General features: G+C 48.8%; 1 protein-coding gene across 5 annotated transcripts in view; it reads right to left on the minus strand.

Moving 5' to 3' along the window:
• Nucleotides 1–19,338, minus strand: part of KDM2B (lysine demethylase 2B) — a 153,644-nt gene that overhangs the window by 111,652 nt on the left and 22,654 nt on the right. For all 5 annotated transcript variants that reach the window (XM_030821532.1, XM_030821526.1, XM_030821524.1 and 2 more), the window contains 2 exons: nt 9,657–9,835; nt 9,072–9,178 (listed from right to left, as the gene is read on the minus strand). In XM_030821532.1, the coding sequence (XP_030677392.1) occupies nt 9,072–9,178; nt 9,657–9,835 (286 nt within the window). The remainder of the gene's footprint in view (nt 1–9,071; nt 9,179–9,656; nt 9,836–19,338) is intronic.

A 19,338-nucleotide genomic window follows, 5' to 3' on the forward strand; every position in this document is an offset into this window, starting at 1 on the left:
AGCCATAGAAAGGACCCGAGCTAAGGGCCGCGGGGAGAGTGGGATAGGGAATATGATAGCGCTGAAAAGGGGGAAGCCGCTCTGAGTCCAAGGCCCATGCGCTGTGTGACCTTAAGCAACTCACTTCCCCTCTCTGAACAGCATCCTCACTGCTCGGCACTGAAGTTCAATTCTGCATTCTAAGATGTTCTTTTACCACCCCTTCCCCTACCTGGTGGCTTAGTGACTGTATACCCTACATCACAGCATGGTTGAGAGAATCCTTTGAGATAAATACATATTCACCGCATCATCCAAACTATGGTACCTGGATTACTTGATCCAAACTTCACAACAACCCTAGAAAGTCATTCCCAGGATTTTTCCTGTTTTCAGATAAGAACAGGGAAGGTTGTGACTCCAGCCTCGAGTTCGGGTTCAGCCTCCAGTTCGGGTCACTAGCCTATCAGAGGCAGTGCTCACCCAGGCAGCCTGTCTCCCGGTCCCTCAGCTTTCCTCCCATTAGGTCTACCTGACACACCTCAACTCTAGGAGGAGTCCAGAGGTTACAGCCAAACCTCACCACTAACCTCCAGCTGCAGGTGGTGATCCCGCTCAAATCAGAAGTCCCACTCTCAAGGTCACCAGAGTCCCCGCCCTCCTCCCACCCTGTCCCACACCCTTCTCCCAAACCACAAGGGGGCTGTTAATGGTCCCACAGCCTCTGCAGGGGCAGATTCCAGCCTCTCCATTCTTTCTCCAAACCCCAGCCACCAGGACTACTGAGCAGTATTAATTAACAGGTTCTAATTACCAAGTGCTAATAATAATAATAGCTGTTTACATGCGTGATCTCGTTTCACTCCTAAGACAACCACCATAATGGTGCGCGCCTGTAGTCCCAGCTACCAGGGAGGCTGGGGTGGGAGGATTGCTTCACCTCACGAGGTCAAGGCTGCCATGAATCACGACTGCGCCACTGCACTCCAGCCTGGGTGACATAGGAGACCCTCTCCCAAAAAAAAAAAAAAAAAAAGAAAAAGAAAAGGAAAGCATTAAATGAGCTAGGAGAGGAGACAGTCCTGATAGCTGGACCAGGCTATCCACATGAGAGAATTGTATTTTTAGTCACAAATGCCTCAGCTCCTTGATGGCAGGGACCATATCCGATTCATCTGTGTAACCGTAGCACCCTGCAGCAACCCTATAATTACTTCACTGGGCTCTGTGACATTGGACTGATCAGAGTCCCACTAATCAGGGGCCTCTAACTGGTGTCTTCGTGGGTCACACCAGGCCCCAGAAGCACTTGGTTTGGCCAGCCGTTTTTTTTTTACTTTTAAAGGAATTTCTCAGTTATCCACAAGCCTCACCAGCCCCTAATGTGTTTGTTTGTTTGTTTTTTAAGACAGAGTCTTGCTCTTTTGCCCAAGCTGGAGTGGAGTGGCATGATCTCGGCTCACTGCAACCTCCGTCTCCCGAGTTTCAGCGATTCTCATGCCTCAGCTTCCCAAGTAGCTGGGACTCCAGGGGCACACCACTACACCCGGCTGATTTTTGTATTTTTAGTACAGATGGGGTTTTGCTGTATTGGCCAGGCTGGTCTCGAACTCCTGGCCTCGAGCAATCCACCCACCTGGACCTCCTAAAGTGCTGAGATCACAGACATGAGCCACCGCACCTTGCCTAACCCTACTACCTTGTACTCACTCATTAACTGCATTGAACCACTATGAACCTCAGTTTCCTTGTCTATAAAATGGGGATAGTAATCCCTGCCTCCATTATTGAGATATGCATGCCAAGTGTCTATCACAGTGCCTTGGTCCATATACACAGGAATGCTGGCTTTCTTTGTTCTTTTTTTAAAGGTAGAGCAGTGAAGAGAACGCACTCAACTATCAATTATCTGGGGGCCAAACCTATGCTTTATGCGAGGTCCCCATTTTGCTGGGCTTTTGAGCTCCTTTACTGCTTGTCAAACCACAGCATATCTTCATTCCACCAAGAAACTTGATCTCTACAAACCTGTATTCTACAGGAGCAAAGGAGGGGAGGAGACTCACTAATCCATTTCTGGAATCTATCACAGAACCCAGCGGTGCTAAGCGAAAAAGGTGAGCCCATGTCATAGAACTAGGGAACTGTGGAGGCTTTGAAACATGTCTACAAATGCTTTGATACACCTCCCTTCGAGAGGTAGAGCTAAATTCTCCTCCCCTTGAGTATGAGCTGGACTTAGTGATTTACATTTAATTAACAGAATATGGCAGGAGCAAACAATATGTGACTTTCAAAATTAGGTCATAAACGGCACTGTGACTTCCTCACTTCCTCCTTGGTGTTTCTTGAACCATTCACTATGGGGAACCCACTGCCATATCATGAGGACACTCAAGCAGCCCTATGGAGAGCTATATGTGGCAATGAACTGAGGCCTCCTGCCAACAGCCATGGGGATGCACCATCTTGGAAGCGATCTTCCAGCCCATAGAGCCTTCAGCTGACTGCAGCCTAGGCCTACATCATTCCCCCACCACAACATTTCTCACTATGTTGCCCAGGCTGCTCTTGAACTCCTGGGCTCAAGCGCTCCACCCTCCTTGGCCTCCCAAAGTGCTGTGATTACAGGCATAAGCCACGACACACGGCCAAGGCCTACATCTTGACACAAGCTCATAAGAGACCCTGAGCCAGAACCACCCAGCTCAGTTGTTCCTGGATTCCTGAACCACAGAAAGTGTGAGATAATGTTTGATGTTTTAAGCTGCTAAAATTTTTCTTAAGCTCTGAAGTTTTAGAATAATTATACAGCAATAAGCAACTAATACAGGAATACTCCCAAATAACAGTCACTGTCTATATGGTTATAAGGAATTTTCCGAGAAAAATGGTTCTATACATCCAATGCATTTCTGCAGGGTACAGAAGAAAAAGGCCATTGGCAGAGATGCACCTTGTCTTCAGTATTCATTCAGCCCAATCCTTTTTCCTGCTTTATGTTTCTCCATGACCATTAAACCTCTTAAATTATTCCCTCATTTGCTTTCCTGTCTCTTTTTTCCCACCACAATGTATGCTCCACGAGAATGGGGACTTGGCTTTATGCACTGAAGTCCACCCACTACTACATAGAATCACGTCTTGCACATAAGATAACTAATAGATTAACATACTCCTTGCAAATCTTTTGTCTCCATGAAGGTGCAACTACCCCCGCTCGACTCCTATCACTCCTACCTGTTTTGAAGTATTTCAACTGAAAATCATGGAGGCCCAGCGCAGTGGGTCACGCCTGTAATCCCAGCACTTTGGGAGGCTGAGGCGGGTAGATCACTTGAGGTCAGGAGTTCGAGACCAGCCTGGCCAACAGAGCGAAACCCCTGTCTCTACTAAAAATACAAAAATTAGCTGGGCGTAATGGCGGGAGCCTGTAGTCCCAACTACTTGGGAGGCTGATGCAGGAGAATCGCTCGAACCCCAGAGGTGGAGGCTACAGTAAGCTGAGATCTCACCACTGCACTCCAGCCTGGGCGACAGAGTGAAACTCTTTCTCAAAAAAAAAAAAAAGAAAAGAAAAACACTGAGTCCTAAGCCAGCCAGGCATGGTGGCTCACACCCATATTTGTAACAATCTGAATCACTTGAGGCCAGGAGTTCAAGACCAGCCTGGGTAACATAGAGAGATCCCCCTGCTGCTATCTCTATAAATTAAAAAAAAAAATTTTTTAATTAAAAAAAATTTTTTTTAATTTTTAAAAAGATCAGCCAGGCCTGGTGGCTCATGCCTGTAATCCCAGCACTTTGGGAGGTCAAGGCAGGCAGATCACAAGGTCAGGAGATCGAGACCATCCTGGCCAACATGGTGAAACCCCATCTCTACTAAAAATAAAAAAGTTAGCTGGGCATGGTGGCGTATGCCTGTAATCCCAGCTATTCAGGAGGCTGAGGCAGGAGAATCACTTAACCAGGCAGTCGGAGGTTGCAGTGAGTCGAGATCATGCCACTGCATTCCAGCCTGGCAACACAGCAAAACTCCGTCTAAAAAAAAAAAAATTAAGCCAGGAGTGGTGGCACACCCCACCTGTAATCCCAGCACTTTGGGAGGCCAAGGTCGGTGGACCACTTGACTCCAGGAGGTCAAGACCAGCCTGGGCCAACATGACGAAACCCCATATCTAACAAAATTAGCCAGGCGTGGTGGTGTGTGCCTATGGTCCCAGCTGCTCAGGAGGCTGAGAAGGGAGGATTGCTTGAGCCTAGGAGGAGGAAGTTGCAGCAACCCACAATCGCGCCACTGCACTCCAGCCTGGGCAATAGAGAGAGACCTTGTCTCAAAAAAAAAAAAAAAAAAAAAAAAAAAGCCAGGTACACATCTATAGTCCTGGCTACTCAGGAGGCTGAGGTAGGAGGATCACTCAGGAGGTTGAGGTAGGAGGAGTCCTGGGAGTTTGAGGCTGCTGTAAGCTAGGACTGTGCACTGCACTGCAGCCTGGGCAACAAAGCAAGACTCTGTCTCTAAAAAATAAAAAACAAATAAACAAAAAGATTCCTGGCCGGGCATGGTGGCTCATACCTGTAATCCCTACACTTTGGGAAGCCAAGGCAGGTGATCACCTGAGGTCAGGAGCTCAAGACCAGCCTGGCCAACATGGTGAAACACCGTCTCTACTAAAAATATAAACATTAGCCAGGCGTGGTGGTGCACACCTGTAGTCCCAGCTACTCGGGAAGCTGAGGCAGGAGAATCGCTTGATCTCAGGAGGCGGAGGTTGCAGTGAGCTGAGATCATACCACTGCACTCCAGCCTGGGCAACAGTGAGTCTCCATCCCAAAAAAAAAAAAGAAAAGAAAAAATCAGCCAGGTGTGGTGGCTCACGCCTGAAATCCCAGTACTTTGGGAGGCCAAGGCAGGCAGATCACCTGAGGTCAGGAGTTCAAGACCGGCCTGGCCAACATGGTGAAACCCTGTTTCTACTAAAAATACAAAAATTAGCTGGGTGTGGTGGCAGGTGCCTGTAATCCCAGCTACTTGGGAGGCTAAGGCAGGAGAATTGCTTGAACCTGGGAGGCGGAGGTTGCAGTGAACCGAGATGGTGCCATTGCACTCCAGCCCGGGCAACAGAGTGAGACTCCCTCTAAAAAAATAAAAATTAAAAAAAAAAAAATTCCTAAGCCCATCACCAAAAGTCCTGGAGCCAGGTGGGGGAAGCAGTCGTGTGCCTGTGTCACTTCTCTCTTCCCTACTGCAGTCCTTCCCTCGGGTGTGCTGACAGCCACCTCTACCCTCCAGGGCCTCCAGCATGAAAGCGCCATGATTTCTAGAAACAATGTCATTTTAATTAAATTCTACAGAACTGTTCTATGATCCCGGAGGACTTCATAGGGTGGGATTTTTTACCCCGCTTATTAACTGAAATCGGTATTCTTTTCAGCAAAACAAATGGACTATTTCCAAGATGACAATTTCCTTCCTAACGAGGTTCAAATCCTCTAACCAGTTCCCATGGCCACTGACGGGGTCCGTAGATCTATTTGCCACACAATTCCACCCCAAGACAAATGGTCCTAGAAAACTGGCTGGGTGTGCACAGTAACAGACAACGGATTAAAAAAAAAAGAAAAAAAAAACTGGGAGTGTGTGAGCCTCATTTTTTTTTGATAATTAGATAGGATCCTAAATATATTAATAGAGCTTACTATTTAAAGGAATCTTTCAATAAAGTGCAGAATATGCTGAGTATCTCAGGAAGGCAAGGTAGGCATTAATTATGAAACTGAAATCTATGTCATCCAGCGCAGTCTCTTTTGCATTCCTAAATCTATGTCCAGTTGGACCCTCATCCCCTCCCCTCTCCCTGCCCATCACTCCCAATTCCACACCATGCCATGGCCTCCTCATGTTCACATGCCCCCACGCCATCCAATCCCCATAGCAACAGGAGGACCTGCAGAATGCAAACCTGAACACATTTCTGTCTGCTCAAAATCTTGGAGAGGATTCCAGCTGTTCTTACAGGAAATGCAGACCCTCTGTTCTGCCTAGCCCACCCCACACCCACCCTGCATTCACTGCCTCTGTTCCAGCCCCACTGGCCTTCCTTCCACAGGTCCCCTGCCCCTCCCCACCATCCCAAGTCAACCACACACAGCCAGGAAAGCCCTCCCAGTCTTCTTCACCTAAGTAACCCCGCTCAGCCTTCAGACCCCAGCTCAGAACGCCTTCCCCGACCACCTTGACTGGGCGAATCTCCTCCCCTAGTACCACCTCTGGGGCACTGTGGGCCTCATCGCAGCTGCAAGTTCCCATCTATTTCTGTGATTACTGGATTTACATCTGTCTCCCCCATACACTGTGTAGGCTCCAGGAGAGCAGGAACCTCTTCTGGTTTCCTCCCCACTGTAAACCCCAGTACTCAGCACCAATCAAGGGCTCAAGACATAGGTGCTGAATGAATGAATCAATCAATCAACCAATCAATGAAGCAGCAACTCAATCAATCAATGAGCCATCATCTGCCTCTAACTAATAATCTCTGAGTCCCACAGCCTTTTTTCAGGGCCCTTTTCACTTCTCTCCTATCTACTCGGTCATTTTTTTTTTTTTTTTTTTGCCTTTTTTTTTTTGAGACGGCGTCTCGCTCTGTCACCCAGGCTGGAGTGCAGTGGCGCAATCTCGGCTCACTGCAAGCTCCACCTCCCGCGTTCACGCCATTCTTCTGCCTTGGCCTCCCGAGTAGCTGGGACTACAGGCGCCCACCACCACACCCGGCTAATTTTTTTTTGTTTTTTTTTGTTTGTTTGTTTGTTTAGTAGAGACAGGGTTTCACCATGTTAGCCAGGATGGTCTCGATCTCCTGACCTCGTGATCCGCCCACCTTGGCCTCGCAAAGTGCTGGGATTATAGGTGTGAGCCACCGCGCCCAGCCTTTTTGTCTTTTTTTTTTTTTTTTTTTTGAGACATGGTCTCGTTCTGTCACCCAGGCTAGAGTGCAGTGATGCCATCTCGGCTCACTGTAACCTCCATCTCCCAGGTTCAAGCAAATCTTCTGCCTCTTGCAGCTGGGACTACAGGCACCCATCACCACGCCTGGCTAATTTATTTTTTTAGTAGAGATAGGGTTTCACCATGTTGGCCAAGCCGGTGTCGAACTCCTGACCCCAGGTGATCTGCCCCCTCTCGGCCTCGCAAAGTGCTGGGATTACAGGTCACCGCACCTGGCCTCCTCTGTCATTTGAAGCTCAGGCAGAATGTCCTCTCCAAGAAGGGAATATCCCCTCCAAGAAGGGGATGTCCCCTGATGACACCAGCCAAATGGGATTCCTCTAGTCCCTGTTACCCTCCCAGGACTGGAGCTGCACCTCAGGCCCCTACACGAGGCACAGCACATTCTCCAGAGGATAGGAGCTTGTAGTCTTGTTCCTGTTTTTACTTCCCCATCCCAGGAGCTCTGTCAATTTTGCTGTGACTGAATCCAAACAGAATGGAATTGAAAACAAGCCCTGCTCCCTCCCCACCTCCAGCCCAGTCTCTGCCTTTGATGCAGCCCAGATCCAAGGCGTGGATGGAGCTTCAGCTTGAAGGGGAGGAAAACCGCCTACAAAGTAATTAAAGAAAGAGAGAGAGAGAGCTTGAAAGCAAAACCTTGAGAAGCCCAAGGGCCAGCCTGCTGGCCTCCCTTACAAAGCCTGGCATGCAGTCCGCACTCACTATGCACTGAATTAAGGGCTGAGTGAATGAAAAGTTCACAGCCTTGAAGCTCCTGGGGGCATTCCTGGCAGCAGGGCTGAGCAGACAGATGCTAATGGATTCAGGCCGCCAGCGCCAACTCTTCTAGGAAGCCCAGAGCAATGGCCCTGCCTGGGACAGCCTGTGTCTCCTTCCCCTTCCTTTTTTTTTTTTTTTTTTGAGACAGAGTCTTGCTCTGTCGCCCAGGCTGGAGTGCAGTGGCTCGATCACTGCAACCTTCGCCTCCCAGGTTCATGCGATTCTCCTGCCTCAGCCTCCTGAGTTGCTGGAATTACAGGCATGCACCACCACACCTGGTCAATTTTTGTATTTTTAGTAGAGACGGAGCTTCACCATGTTGGTCTGGCTGATCTCAAACTCCTGACCTCATGTTCTGCCCGCCTCAGCCTCCCAAAGTGCTGGGATTACAGGTGTGAGCCACCATGCCCGGCCCCTTTCCCCTTTCAGAGTTGGAAACAGAGCTGGAAGCCTCAAAGGTGACTTCCTCCTCCCAAAAGTTCTGTTACTCAAGTCCTTGAACATGGAGGGGCTCAAAGGTGCTACAGCCCGTGTTAAATAACCAGTCTCAGGACTTGCTGGTCACGCCACATGTTGTGATGTCTTTGCTATTAAACCGTGGTTGGCCGGGCGCCGTTCTCGGGAGGCTGAGGCAGGAGAATTGCTTGAACCCAGGAGGCGGAGGTTGCAGTCAGCTGAGATCATGCCACTGCACTCCAGCCTGGGAGACAGAGCAAGACTCTGTCTCAGAAAAAGATAAAAATAAAAAAATGAACCATGGTTAACTTCTCCACCTAGTGCCAACCTCCTGCTCAGAGGGCACTGTCTAAGGTACATCAGGTGAGCAGGTGGCCCCTGGACTATGCTTGGGAAACCTTATTTTGGGTACGAGCTTCAAGGTCTCAACACCAAGGAACAAAAGAACACCAGGTATTTCCCCATTGCTCACCAAAACCAAAGCATCCAATGTGGGCAGGTCCCCCGAAAATGCCCATTCCCAGGACACAATATCTCATGGAGGGAGTGCACAAAAGCATGCACAGTTGTGCCCTTGCGTACAGACACACACACCAATGCAGAGGCGTCTGCCATCACTCCTCCTCAGATCACAGATCCCCAGGGGAGCTGGTCCCAGAGCAGACATCAGAGCCCCTTCAGCCAACCTGCACACGCGAAGGACCCCGTCCCTCCTGTCCCAGCTGTGCTCCCATAGGCACAGTCCTTCAGTTCTGAACGGGAGCGGTTGTGACGCTCAAGCCTTCATTGATGGCCAGGAGCCTCCTTCCCACCTCCCCAAGCCTGGGGGTCACCCCTGCAGCTCTGGCCACCAGCCAGGTGGTCTTACTTCTTCACTTTCGGGTACTTCATCTCTGCAATGGCGTTCGTGGCTTCTGTCTGCTTCTCCTTCAGATGCTGGGGCCACATGTTGTCCACCCAGTCCACCAGGTCTACCTGAAAGCCAGACCAGTGTGAGCACTGCATTTCTCCACTGCCGAGCCAGACAGAAATACCCCTTTTCCCTGGGGAGTCCTTGGGCCCCACCCCCTCCACCCATCCACTGTGGGCTCAATAGTCCCAACAAGGGAGGAAGGAAGAGCAGGGATGACAGGACCCACACTTTGTAGAAGGGAAGGAGATGAAAGAGTTGCTGGGGGTAGGGCACGGTAGCTTACACCTCTAATCCAAGTGCTTTGGGAGGCTAAGGTGAGAGGGTCTCTTGAACCCAGGAGTTCAAGGCCAGCCTGGGCAACACAGCAAGATCCCTGTCTCTACAAACCACGTTACCAACCTTAGTCACCCCTATGCCTGCCAAGCCCGGCCAGCCACACCCACATGAGCCTTTTTGCAAGGCACAGCCCAGGTGGCAGGGGGACAGGGAAGGAGATTAGGTGGAAGGTATCTGGGGAGGGTACCTGGGCCCCAGACCTACCACAGTCGGACGCTTGACCAAGTGCTCCAACTTGGTGTGGCTGAACTCTAAGCTGATGACGTTGTACAGCTTGTCCCGCTGGGCCTCGGGCGTCTCGTAGTAACGCACAAACTGGGACATGCTCATCTCCGTGCCCTTCTGGGTGTTCACATCCATCACGTCCACAAGCCGCCGGCTCCCTGGGGGCAGAAGCCACACGCTGGTTGTTCCTGCTGGCTTAAGGCTCCAGATCCTACATGGGAGCCCCTCGCTAAACAAAAGCTGCTCCTGCACGGTTCCCCACAGTCCTCACCCCTCTTCCTCGTCTGTTCGATTACCTCACCCCGTCGGCTTTCCTTCCTGGATCTGTCTCCCACCCACCTGCTTCCCTGTACTACCATGGCCTCCACGCCAGTCCACGATGACCTCAAAAGCTACATAAAGGGGCCCAGGCGGCCGGGCATGGTGGCTCAATCCCAGCACTTTGGGAGGCTGAGGTAGAGGGATCACCTGAGGTCAGGAGTTTGAGACCAGCCTGGCCAACATGGTGAAACCCTGTATCCACTAAAAACACAAAGATGGCCAGGCATGCTGGCTCATGCCTATAATCCCAGCACTTTGGGAGGCCGAGGAGGGCAGATCACCTGAGGTCAGGAGTTCGAGATCAGCCTGGCCAACAACGTTTCTACTAAAAATACAAAAAATAGCCGGGCGTGGTGGCACACGCCTATAGTGCCAGCTACTCAGGAAACTGAGGCAAGAGGATAGCTTGAACCCGGGAGGCAGAGGTTGCAGTGAGCTGAGATGGCGCCACTGCACTCCAGCCTGGGCAACAGAGCAAGACTTTGTCTCAAAAAAAAAAAAAAAAGAAGAAAGAAAATAAAGAAAGAAAAGGAAATAAATATATAAACAAGAAAATCCCAAGAAGGTTACAGGTTAAACCAGCCAAAGGCCACCATATGATGACAGCCCAAGGGCCAAATCCAGCCTACGGCCTATCCTCGTGTGTCCCAGAAGTTAGGAATTTTTTAACTTTCTTTTTTACTCTGTTGCCCAGACTGAGATCATGCAGTGGCGCAATCTCGACTCACTGCAACCTCCACCTCCCGGGTTCAAGCAATTCTCATGCCTCAGCCTCCCGAATAGCTGGGATTACAGGCATGTGCTACCACACCTTGCTAAGTTTTATATTTGTAGTAGAGATGGGGTTTCGCCATGTTGGTCAGGCTGGTCTTGAATTCCTGACCTCAAGGGATCCGCCCACCTCAGCCTCCCAAAGTACTGGGATTACAGGCATGAGCTACCGCAACTGGCCTAGATTTTTTTTTTCCCTGCAAGAGCCGTAAGTTTTGAGGGGTTTTCCATTTTTTTTAACTGGGGGGGAAAATCAAAAGAATACTATTTTGTGATATGAAAACTGTATGAAACCCAAATTCTCAGGTCCATTTACAAAGTTTTCCTGGCGCACAGCCACGGTCATTCGTTCACATATTGTATAGGGCTGGCTCCATGCTACAACGGCAGAGCTAAGTAGTTGCAACACAGACCAAATGGCCTGAAAACCTGTAAGTATTTACTCTCTGGCACTTAATAGAGAAAGTTTGCCGGCCCTTGAACTAGACAGAACTCTCATGGAACTTAGATGTTGATATGGGTAATAGTCTCATCCCGTTCACTGAACCTGCCCTCTAAAAGGCCCATGGTCAATATTTGTTGAATAAATAAACATAGCCTTTCATGTGGTCAGAACTGAAAAATAAAAGTAACTCTGTGTAATCCCAGTACTTAGAAAAGCAGAGGTGGGAGGATGGTGCTTGAGCCTGGGAGTTTGAGACCAGCCTGAGGAACATAGCAAGATTCCATTCTTTTTGTGTTTTCGAGACAGAATCTCGGCTCTGTCACCCAGGCTGGAGTGCAATGGCACGATCATGGCTCACTGCAGCCTCAACCTCCCTGGCTCAAGGGATCCTCCAGCCTCAGCCTCCTGAATAGCTGGGACTACAGGGGGGCACCACCACATCCAACTAGGTTTTTATTTTTTGTAGAGACAGGGTTTTGGTTTTCTTTGTTTGGTTGGTTGGTTTTTGAGACGAAGTCTCGCTCTATCACCCAGGTTGGAGTATAGTGCACAATCTCAGCTCACTGCAACCTCCGCCTGCTGGGTTCAAGTGATTCTCCTGCCTCAGCCTCCTGAGCAGCTGGAATTATGGGCATGCACCACCGCGCCTGGCTCATTTTCGTATTTTAAGTAGAGATGGAGTTTCGCCATATTGGCCAGGCTGGTCTTGAACTCCTGACCTCAGGTGATCTGCCCGCCTCAGCCTCCCAAAGTGCTGGGATTATAGGTGTGAGCCACCGCGCCCAGCATGACAGCATGACAGGGTTTCATTAAGTTACCCAGGCTGGGAGACCACATTCTCCACAAAAAGGAAACAAAAAAAGAAAGTAACACCTTAAGTATGTAAGAGAACTTGGGTATTTCTCTTTTGTGTTCAAGATCTAAATTTCACAGCAACCTGGAAAAGCAAGGTAAGACAGTCTCTGTTTTAGGTCTACCCTGGAGTCATACTCTAATTTTTTCTATTTTCCTCCCTTTCTGATCCTTTATCCCACTTTCTTTTTCTTCCTCTTCCTTCTCCTTCTTCGTCAAATAGAGGATTTATTATCACTGATCCATATAAAGTCCCTCTCTCATTTATTTTAATTCCCACTCCCCATTTCTATTCCCCGTCTTCCCATGTGCAACCTTCCTAATATGTTTGATACGCATCTTTTTATTTGTATGTATTTTTAGAAAATGTTTATTGTTTTTGTGTGCAAAAAAATTAATAAAAAAAAATGTAAAAAAAAAAAAAGACAGTCTCTGTTTTACAAATGGGGAGACCAAGGCCCAGAGACACAGCAACTGGCTCAAGCTCCCCAGAGCAGACTCTTTCTACCAGTTACAACCATTACCATTTACTATGCATGTCAGCACAGGCGGGTTCTCTACATACGTTATCTTGTGTTAGGTTCATCATGGTCACAGCTCTGTGAAGCAGAACTTCAGTTACACCCATTTAATGGAGGAGAAGCTGAGGCTTGGACAACTCACTCGCCCAGGAATGCCCAATTCGTGAGCAGCAGAGCGGGATTTGAATCCAATACATTCTAATGCCTAGGCCCAGGTTCCTCTCCCATCCCCCGAATACTGAATCTTGATCACATGCTAAGGTTGAAAAATGACCCCAGACCTGGCCAAGTGCAGTGGCTCATGCCTGCAATCCCAGCACTTTTGGAGGCCGAAATGGGTGGATCACCTGAGGTCAGTAGTTCAAGACCAGCCTGGCCAACATGGCAAAACCCTATCTCTACTAAAAATACAAAAATTAGCCAAGTGTGGTGGCACACGTCTGTAATCCCAGCTACTTGGGAGGCTGAGGTAGAATTGCTTGAACCCAGGAGGTGGAGGTTGCAGTGAGCTGAGGTTGTGCCATTGCACTACAGCCTGGGTGACATGATGAGACTCTGTCCTAATTTAAAAAAAAAAAAAAAAGTTTCCAGACCACACCAGTGTCCAGGTCCCTCCCCATGGACCCTAGGAAGCAGTGGATCCAGGGGAAAACAGCTTTTGTTTTGGCGTCTGGAGTGCAGATCCACCAGGGGGCATCCCCGTTCTTCGCTGGATATTCTGGCCTTGATCTTGGCAAGGCCAGCTCCTTCCTTACCCAGGTGCCTGGAATATGTGGGCGCCACTCAGATTTTCCAGGAGGCCCACCTGGCAGAAACTCTGCTGTCAGAACCCCAGTACCAGCCAGGCACAGTGGCTCACGCCTGTAATCCCAGCACTTTGGGAGGCCAAGGCAGGCGGATCATGAGGTCAGGAGATCGAGACCATCTTGGCTAACATGGTGAAACCCTGAGAATACTAAAAATACAAAAAATCAGCCGGGCGTGGTGGCAGGCGCCTGTGGTCCCAGCTACTTGGGAGGCTGAGGCAGGAGAATGGCGTGAACCCGGGAGGCGGTGTTGCAGTGAGCCAAGATCACGCCACTGCACTCCAGCCTGGGCGACAGAGCAAGACTCTGTCTCAAAAAAAAAAAAAAAAGAAAGAATCCCAGTACCCTCCCAGCTCTCGCTCTCTGGCCAGCCTCCCACCTCCACCCACCTCTCCTCCCTAATCTTGCTCAAGGTCATGTCTGCAAAGCTCCCTGTGCAAAGGGGTCTGCTGGGCAGGTAGCAAACAGGATAAAGAGCACTAAAATCACGACCCCAGAGTCCTGCAAGTCAGCACTGAAGGCCAAGCTCAGCTACCCCTACCCACACACTGTTAAAATGTAGAGGGTTCAGTTCCCAGCGGAGCCTCCAGCCTGTGCCTCGGGCTCTTGGCTTCTCTGGGAATCAGTTTCTTCTTCATCTATAACATGGGGAAAAAATAGCCAGCCCAGGAGCTGTCCTAAGACATAACTGAGTTCATGCATTTCACACTCATGTGGAGCACCTACAGGTAGGTAGTGTTACCGAGTCGGTCAGTTTCATCTGTAACTAGAGGTAGAGAAAGTGAGGAGCTGGGAAGTTTAGGGACTTGCCCAGTGTCACAGCCAGTTAAATCGTTGCTGGCCAGTCCCAGTGAACGGATTGCTTAGGACCCTACGACATATTCAAGATGCAAATGGGTGTGGGGTTCTTCTGGGGAATGATGAAAAAGTTCTAAAATTGACTTTCATAATGGTTGTACAACTCTGTGAATATACTAAAAACAAGTGAGTTGTGACCGGCCTCGGTGGCTCACACCTGTAATCCCAACACTTTGAGAGACAGAGCTGGAAGGAGCGCTTGGCCCTAGAAGTTTGAGACTAGCCTGGGTAATATAGTGACACCCCAGCTCCACACACACACACACACACACACACACACACACACACACACACACACACACAAATTGGCCAAGCATAGTGACCCACACCGGTGGTCCCAGCTACTCTGAAGGCTGAAGTGGGAGGACTGCTTGAGCGTCAGGAGGTTGAGGCTCCAGTGAGCCATGACCGTGCCACTGCACTCCAGCTTGGGCAACAGAGCCAGACCCTGTCTCAAAAAAAAAAAAAAAAAAAAAAAAAGTGGGGGGGAAATGAATTGTATGGTCTGTGACATATTTCAATGAAACTTTTTACTTTTTTAAAATGGAGAGTCTCAGAGATGGCAAGTAATCTGGGAGTGTTTCCAAATAAATGTATACCTTGTATATATCACCATACTTGCCCTTTGTAACATACTTTTTTTTTTTTTGAGACAAAGTCTCTCTTTTGTCCCCCAGGCTGGAGTGCTATGGCACGATCTCAGCTCACTGCAACCTCTGCCTCCCAGGTTCAAGTGATTCTCCTGCCTCAGCCCCCCGAGGAGCTGGGATTACAGGCACCTGCCACCACGCCCGGCTAATTTTTGTATTTTCAGTAGAGACGGGGTTTTACCATGTTGGCCAGGCTGGTCTAGAACTCCTGACCTCAGGTGATCCACCTGCCTCGGCCTCCCAAAGTGCTGGGATTACAGGCGTGAGCCACCGCACCCAGCCTGTAACATACTTTAAATAACACTTTTATACTCTCATTTAATCCCAGGTATATATACTGCTCTCACATGCACACAGGTATTAATCCACAAGTTATGATTTTCAATCTTAGTCCAAATGTGGACCAGAAAAAACAAAAGAACATCTGGATCTGGGATTCGTGTGGCACTCAAATATTTGATGAATGCAAGAATAGGCTGGGTGTGGTGACTCACACCTGTAACCCCAACACTTGGGGAAGCTGAGGCAGGAGGATCACTTGAGACCCGGAGTTCAAGACCAGCCTGGACAACATGTCAAGACCCCATCTCTACAAAAAATTTAAAAATTATCTGTGCATGTTGGCAGATACCAGTAGTCCCAGCTACTTGGGAGGATCACTTGAGCCTGGAAGGCAGAGGCTACAGTGAGCAATGGCTGTGCCACTGCACTCCAGCCTAGGTGACAGAGTGAGACTCTATGTTAAAAAATAAAAAATTTAAAAAAAGAGTAGATAGCAATCCTATTTTACAAAAAATGGATACCAATTTAAAATAATGTTTAATCATATCATTTAGTTATGAGGATATAGTAATTTACAAAATTATACCTTAAGACCCTGAAAATGTTATTTATTTTGCATGTGTCAAAGTATCAAAAAAGAAAGAATAACTAGTCTGGGGTAATTTTTTTTTCTTTTGAGACAGAGTCTCGCTCTGTCTCCCAGGCTGGAGTGCAGTGGCACGATCTCAGCACACTGCAACCTCCACCTCCCTGGTTCAAGCAATTCTTGTGCCTAAACCACCAAAGTAGCTGGGATTACAGGCGTGGGCCACCATACCCGGCTAATATTTGTATTTTTTGTAGGGACGGGGTTTCGCCATATTGCCCAGGCTGGTGTCAAACTCCTGGGCTCAAGTCATCTGCCCACCTAGGCCTCCCGCAATGTCTGATATTATAGGCCTCGGCCTCCACGCCTGGCCAAAATTTTTATAAGAATATAAATAAGCAAGTGACATAGTTTGGTTATTTGTCCCCCCCAAATCTCAAATCTCATGTTGAAACATGAATATCTCTCAAATATCTCCAATGTTAGAGGTAGGAATTGGTGCGTGGTGTTTGGGACATGAGGGTGGATACTTCATGAATGTCTTGGTACCCTCCTTGCGTAAAGAGTGAATTCCCACTCTGTTAGTTCCCATGAGACCGAATTGGGTTTTTGTTTTGTTTTTTTTGTTTTTTGTTTTTTGTTTTGAGACGGAGTCTCACTCTGTCGCCTAGGCTGGAGTACAGTGGCACGATCTCGGGTCACTGCAACCTCTGCCTCCCAAGTTCAAGAGATCCTCCTGCCTCAGCCTCCCGAGTAGCTGGGACTACAAGCATGCACCACCACGCCTGGCTAATTTTTTGTATTTTAGTAGAGATAGGGTTTCACCATGTTGGCCAGGCTGGTCTTGAACTCCTGACCTTGTGATCCACCCTCCTCGGCCTCCCAAAATGCTGGGATTACAGGGGTGAGCCACTGCACCCGGCCTGTTTTTTATTTTTTGAGACAAAGTCTCACTCTGCTCATTAGGCTGGAGTGCAGTGGCTTGAACACGGCTCACTGTAGCCTCAAAACTCCTGGGCTCAAGCGATCCTCCTACCTCAGCCTCCCCAATAGCTGGGGCTACAGGCTGGATTATTTAGAAATATTTGGCACCTCCCTCCTCTCTCTTTTGCTCCCTTTGTGGCCACGTGACACACCAGCTCACCCTCCCCTTCCATCATGACTGGAAGCTTCCTGAAGTCCTCACCAGAAGCAGATGCTGGCTCCATGCTTCCTGTACAGCCTGCAGAGCTGAGTCAAATAAACCTTTCTTTATAAATAATCCAACCCAGCTGGGCACCGTGGCTCAAGCCTGTAATCCCAGCACTTTGGGAGGCCAAGACAAGTGGATCACTTAAGGTCAAGAGTTTGAGACTAAACTGGACAACATGGTGAAACCCTGTCTCTACCAAAAATACAAAAATTGAGCCAGGCCTGGTTATGCACAACTGTAATCCCAGCTACTCAGAAGGCTGAGGCAGGAGAATCACTTGAACCCAGGAAGCGGAGGTTGCAGTGAGCTGAGATGGTGCCACTGCACTCCAACCTGGGCGACAGAGTGAGACTCTGTCCTTAAAAAAAAAAATCTAACCTCAGGCATTCCTTTATAGCAACACAAAGTGAACTAAGACAATAAATAAATAAAAATGTAATTTTAAAAAGAAAAAAAGGTTGTAGGATTAGCTAAGATTATGACCCAGATCGAACAGTAGACGCAGGGAAGGCACTAACCAGAAATCAGCGCCCTCCCCTGCTCGACCTACCCAGTTTCCTGTAATTTGCTAACGGTTTTGGCTACCCACGTCCCTAGAGGGGTACTGTGAGTTGAACTGCATTCCCCCAAAATATATGTCAAATCCCTAATATCTGTGATACGTGGTCTTTGCTGATGTGATCAAGCTAAAATGAGATCATACGGGATTAGGGTGGGCCTAACAAGACAAGGGAATTTTTTTTTTTTTTTTTTTTTTTTGAGACAGAGTCTCACTCTGTCCCCCAGGATGGAGTTCAGTGGCACAATCTCAGCTCATTGCAACCTCTGCCTCCTGGGTTCAAGCGATTCTCCTGCCTCAACCTCCTGATTAGCTGGGATTACAGGCGCCCACCACCATTTCCGTCTAATTTTTTTGTATTTTTAGTAGAGACGGGTTTCACTGTGTTGCCCAGGCTGGTCTTGAACTCCTGACCTCAGGTGATCCACCCACCTCGGCCTCCCAAAGTGCTGGGATTACAGGCGTGAGCCACCGTGCCCAGCCATGACAAAGGAAATGTGGACACAGACACACAGAAGGAAGACAGCCACGTGAAGACGGAGGCAGAGATCAGAGTGACACAGCTACAAGCCAAGGTGCACGAAGCACTGCCAGCCACCACCAGAAGCCAGAGAAGGCAAGGAAGGACCTGCCCCTAGAGACTTCAGGGGGAATGTAGCCCTAAAGACACCTTGATTTTGGACTTCTGGCCTGCAGAAGTGTGAGAGAATAAATTTCTGTGGTTTTAAGCCACTCACTTTGTGGTACTTTGTTATGACAGCCTAGGAAACTAATCGAAGGGTTAGTGAGAGAATGACTGGGTATACCTACATGGCTCCATAAATGTGACATATTTACACAGGGGAGGGCTGGTCCCTCCCCTTGCCTCCCTCCCAGAGCCTGGTACAAGCAGATCACGGGGCCAACACCTTCTATAATGAAATCACAGTTTACCTAGTAGCTTCACAAACAGAAAGTTGTCACCCACTGATGACCTCATACCACTTCATCCTAAATACTGTATTTCTTGGTTACTTGTTTCTTGTCTTTCCGCCCTGCTGCTCTGTGAGTGCCGTGAGGGCAGGAGCCTTGCCTGTCTTGATCGCTACTCTATTCCAGATTTCTAGAACAGAGACTGGTGCAGGCTAGGAGCTCACTCTTTGTCGAATGAGAAATGGGTGCTGTTATTTACTTTTATGTTCTGTGTGGCATCTGACACACGACTTCACAGACAAATGGCAGATGAACTAAAGAACTGACCTGGGGGTGGTTCTGGGTGGGCATGTGTAACAAAAAAGGCGAACCCCCACCTGGAATCACCTGGCAGGTCCTGAGCAGCCCTGGGACAGCACGGCTCAACACAGTAGGACAGACGTGTGGAGAAGGCCTGTGTTTCCTTTTCTTTTTTCTATTTTTTTTTTTTTTTTTGAGACGGAGTCTCACTGTGTTGCCCAGGCTAGAGTACAGTGGTGCGATCTCGGCTCACTGCAGCCTCCGCCTCTTGGGTTCAAGCGATTTTCCTGCCTCAGCCTCCCAAGTAGCTGGGACTACAGGCGCATGCCACCATGCCCAGCTAATTTTTGTATTTTTTGTTGTAGAGAAGGGGTTTCACCATGTTGGCCAAGATGGTCTCAAACTCCTGACCTCAAGTGATTTGCCCGCCTTGGCCTCCCAAAGTGCTGGGATTACAGGCATGAGCCACTGCGCCCAGCCTAATTTTTGTATTTTTAGTAGAGATGGGGTTTAGCCACGTTGGCCAGGATGGTCTCGAACTCCTGACCTCAAGTGATTTGCCCACCTCAGCCTCTCAAAGTGCTGGGATTATAGGCACGAACCACG

This window comes from Nomascus leucogenys, chromosome 10 (genome assembly GCF_006542625.1).
Source record: "Nomascus leucogenys isolate Asia chromosome 10, Asia_NLE_v1, whole genome shotgun sequence".
NCBI classification, from domain to species: Eukaryota; Metazoa; Chordata; class Mammalia; order Primates; family Hylobatidae; genus Nomascus; species Nomascus leucogenys.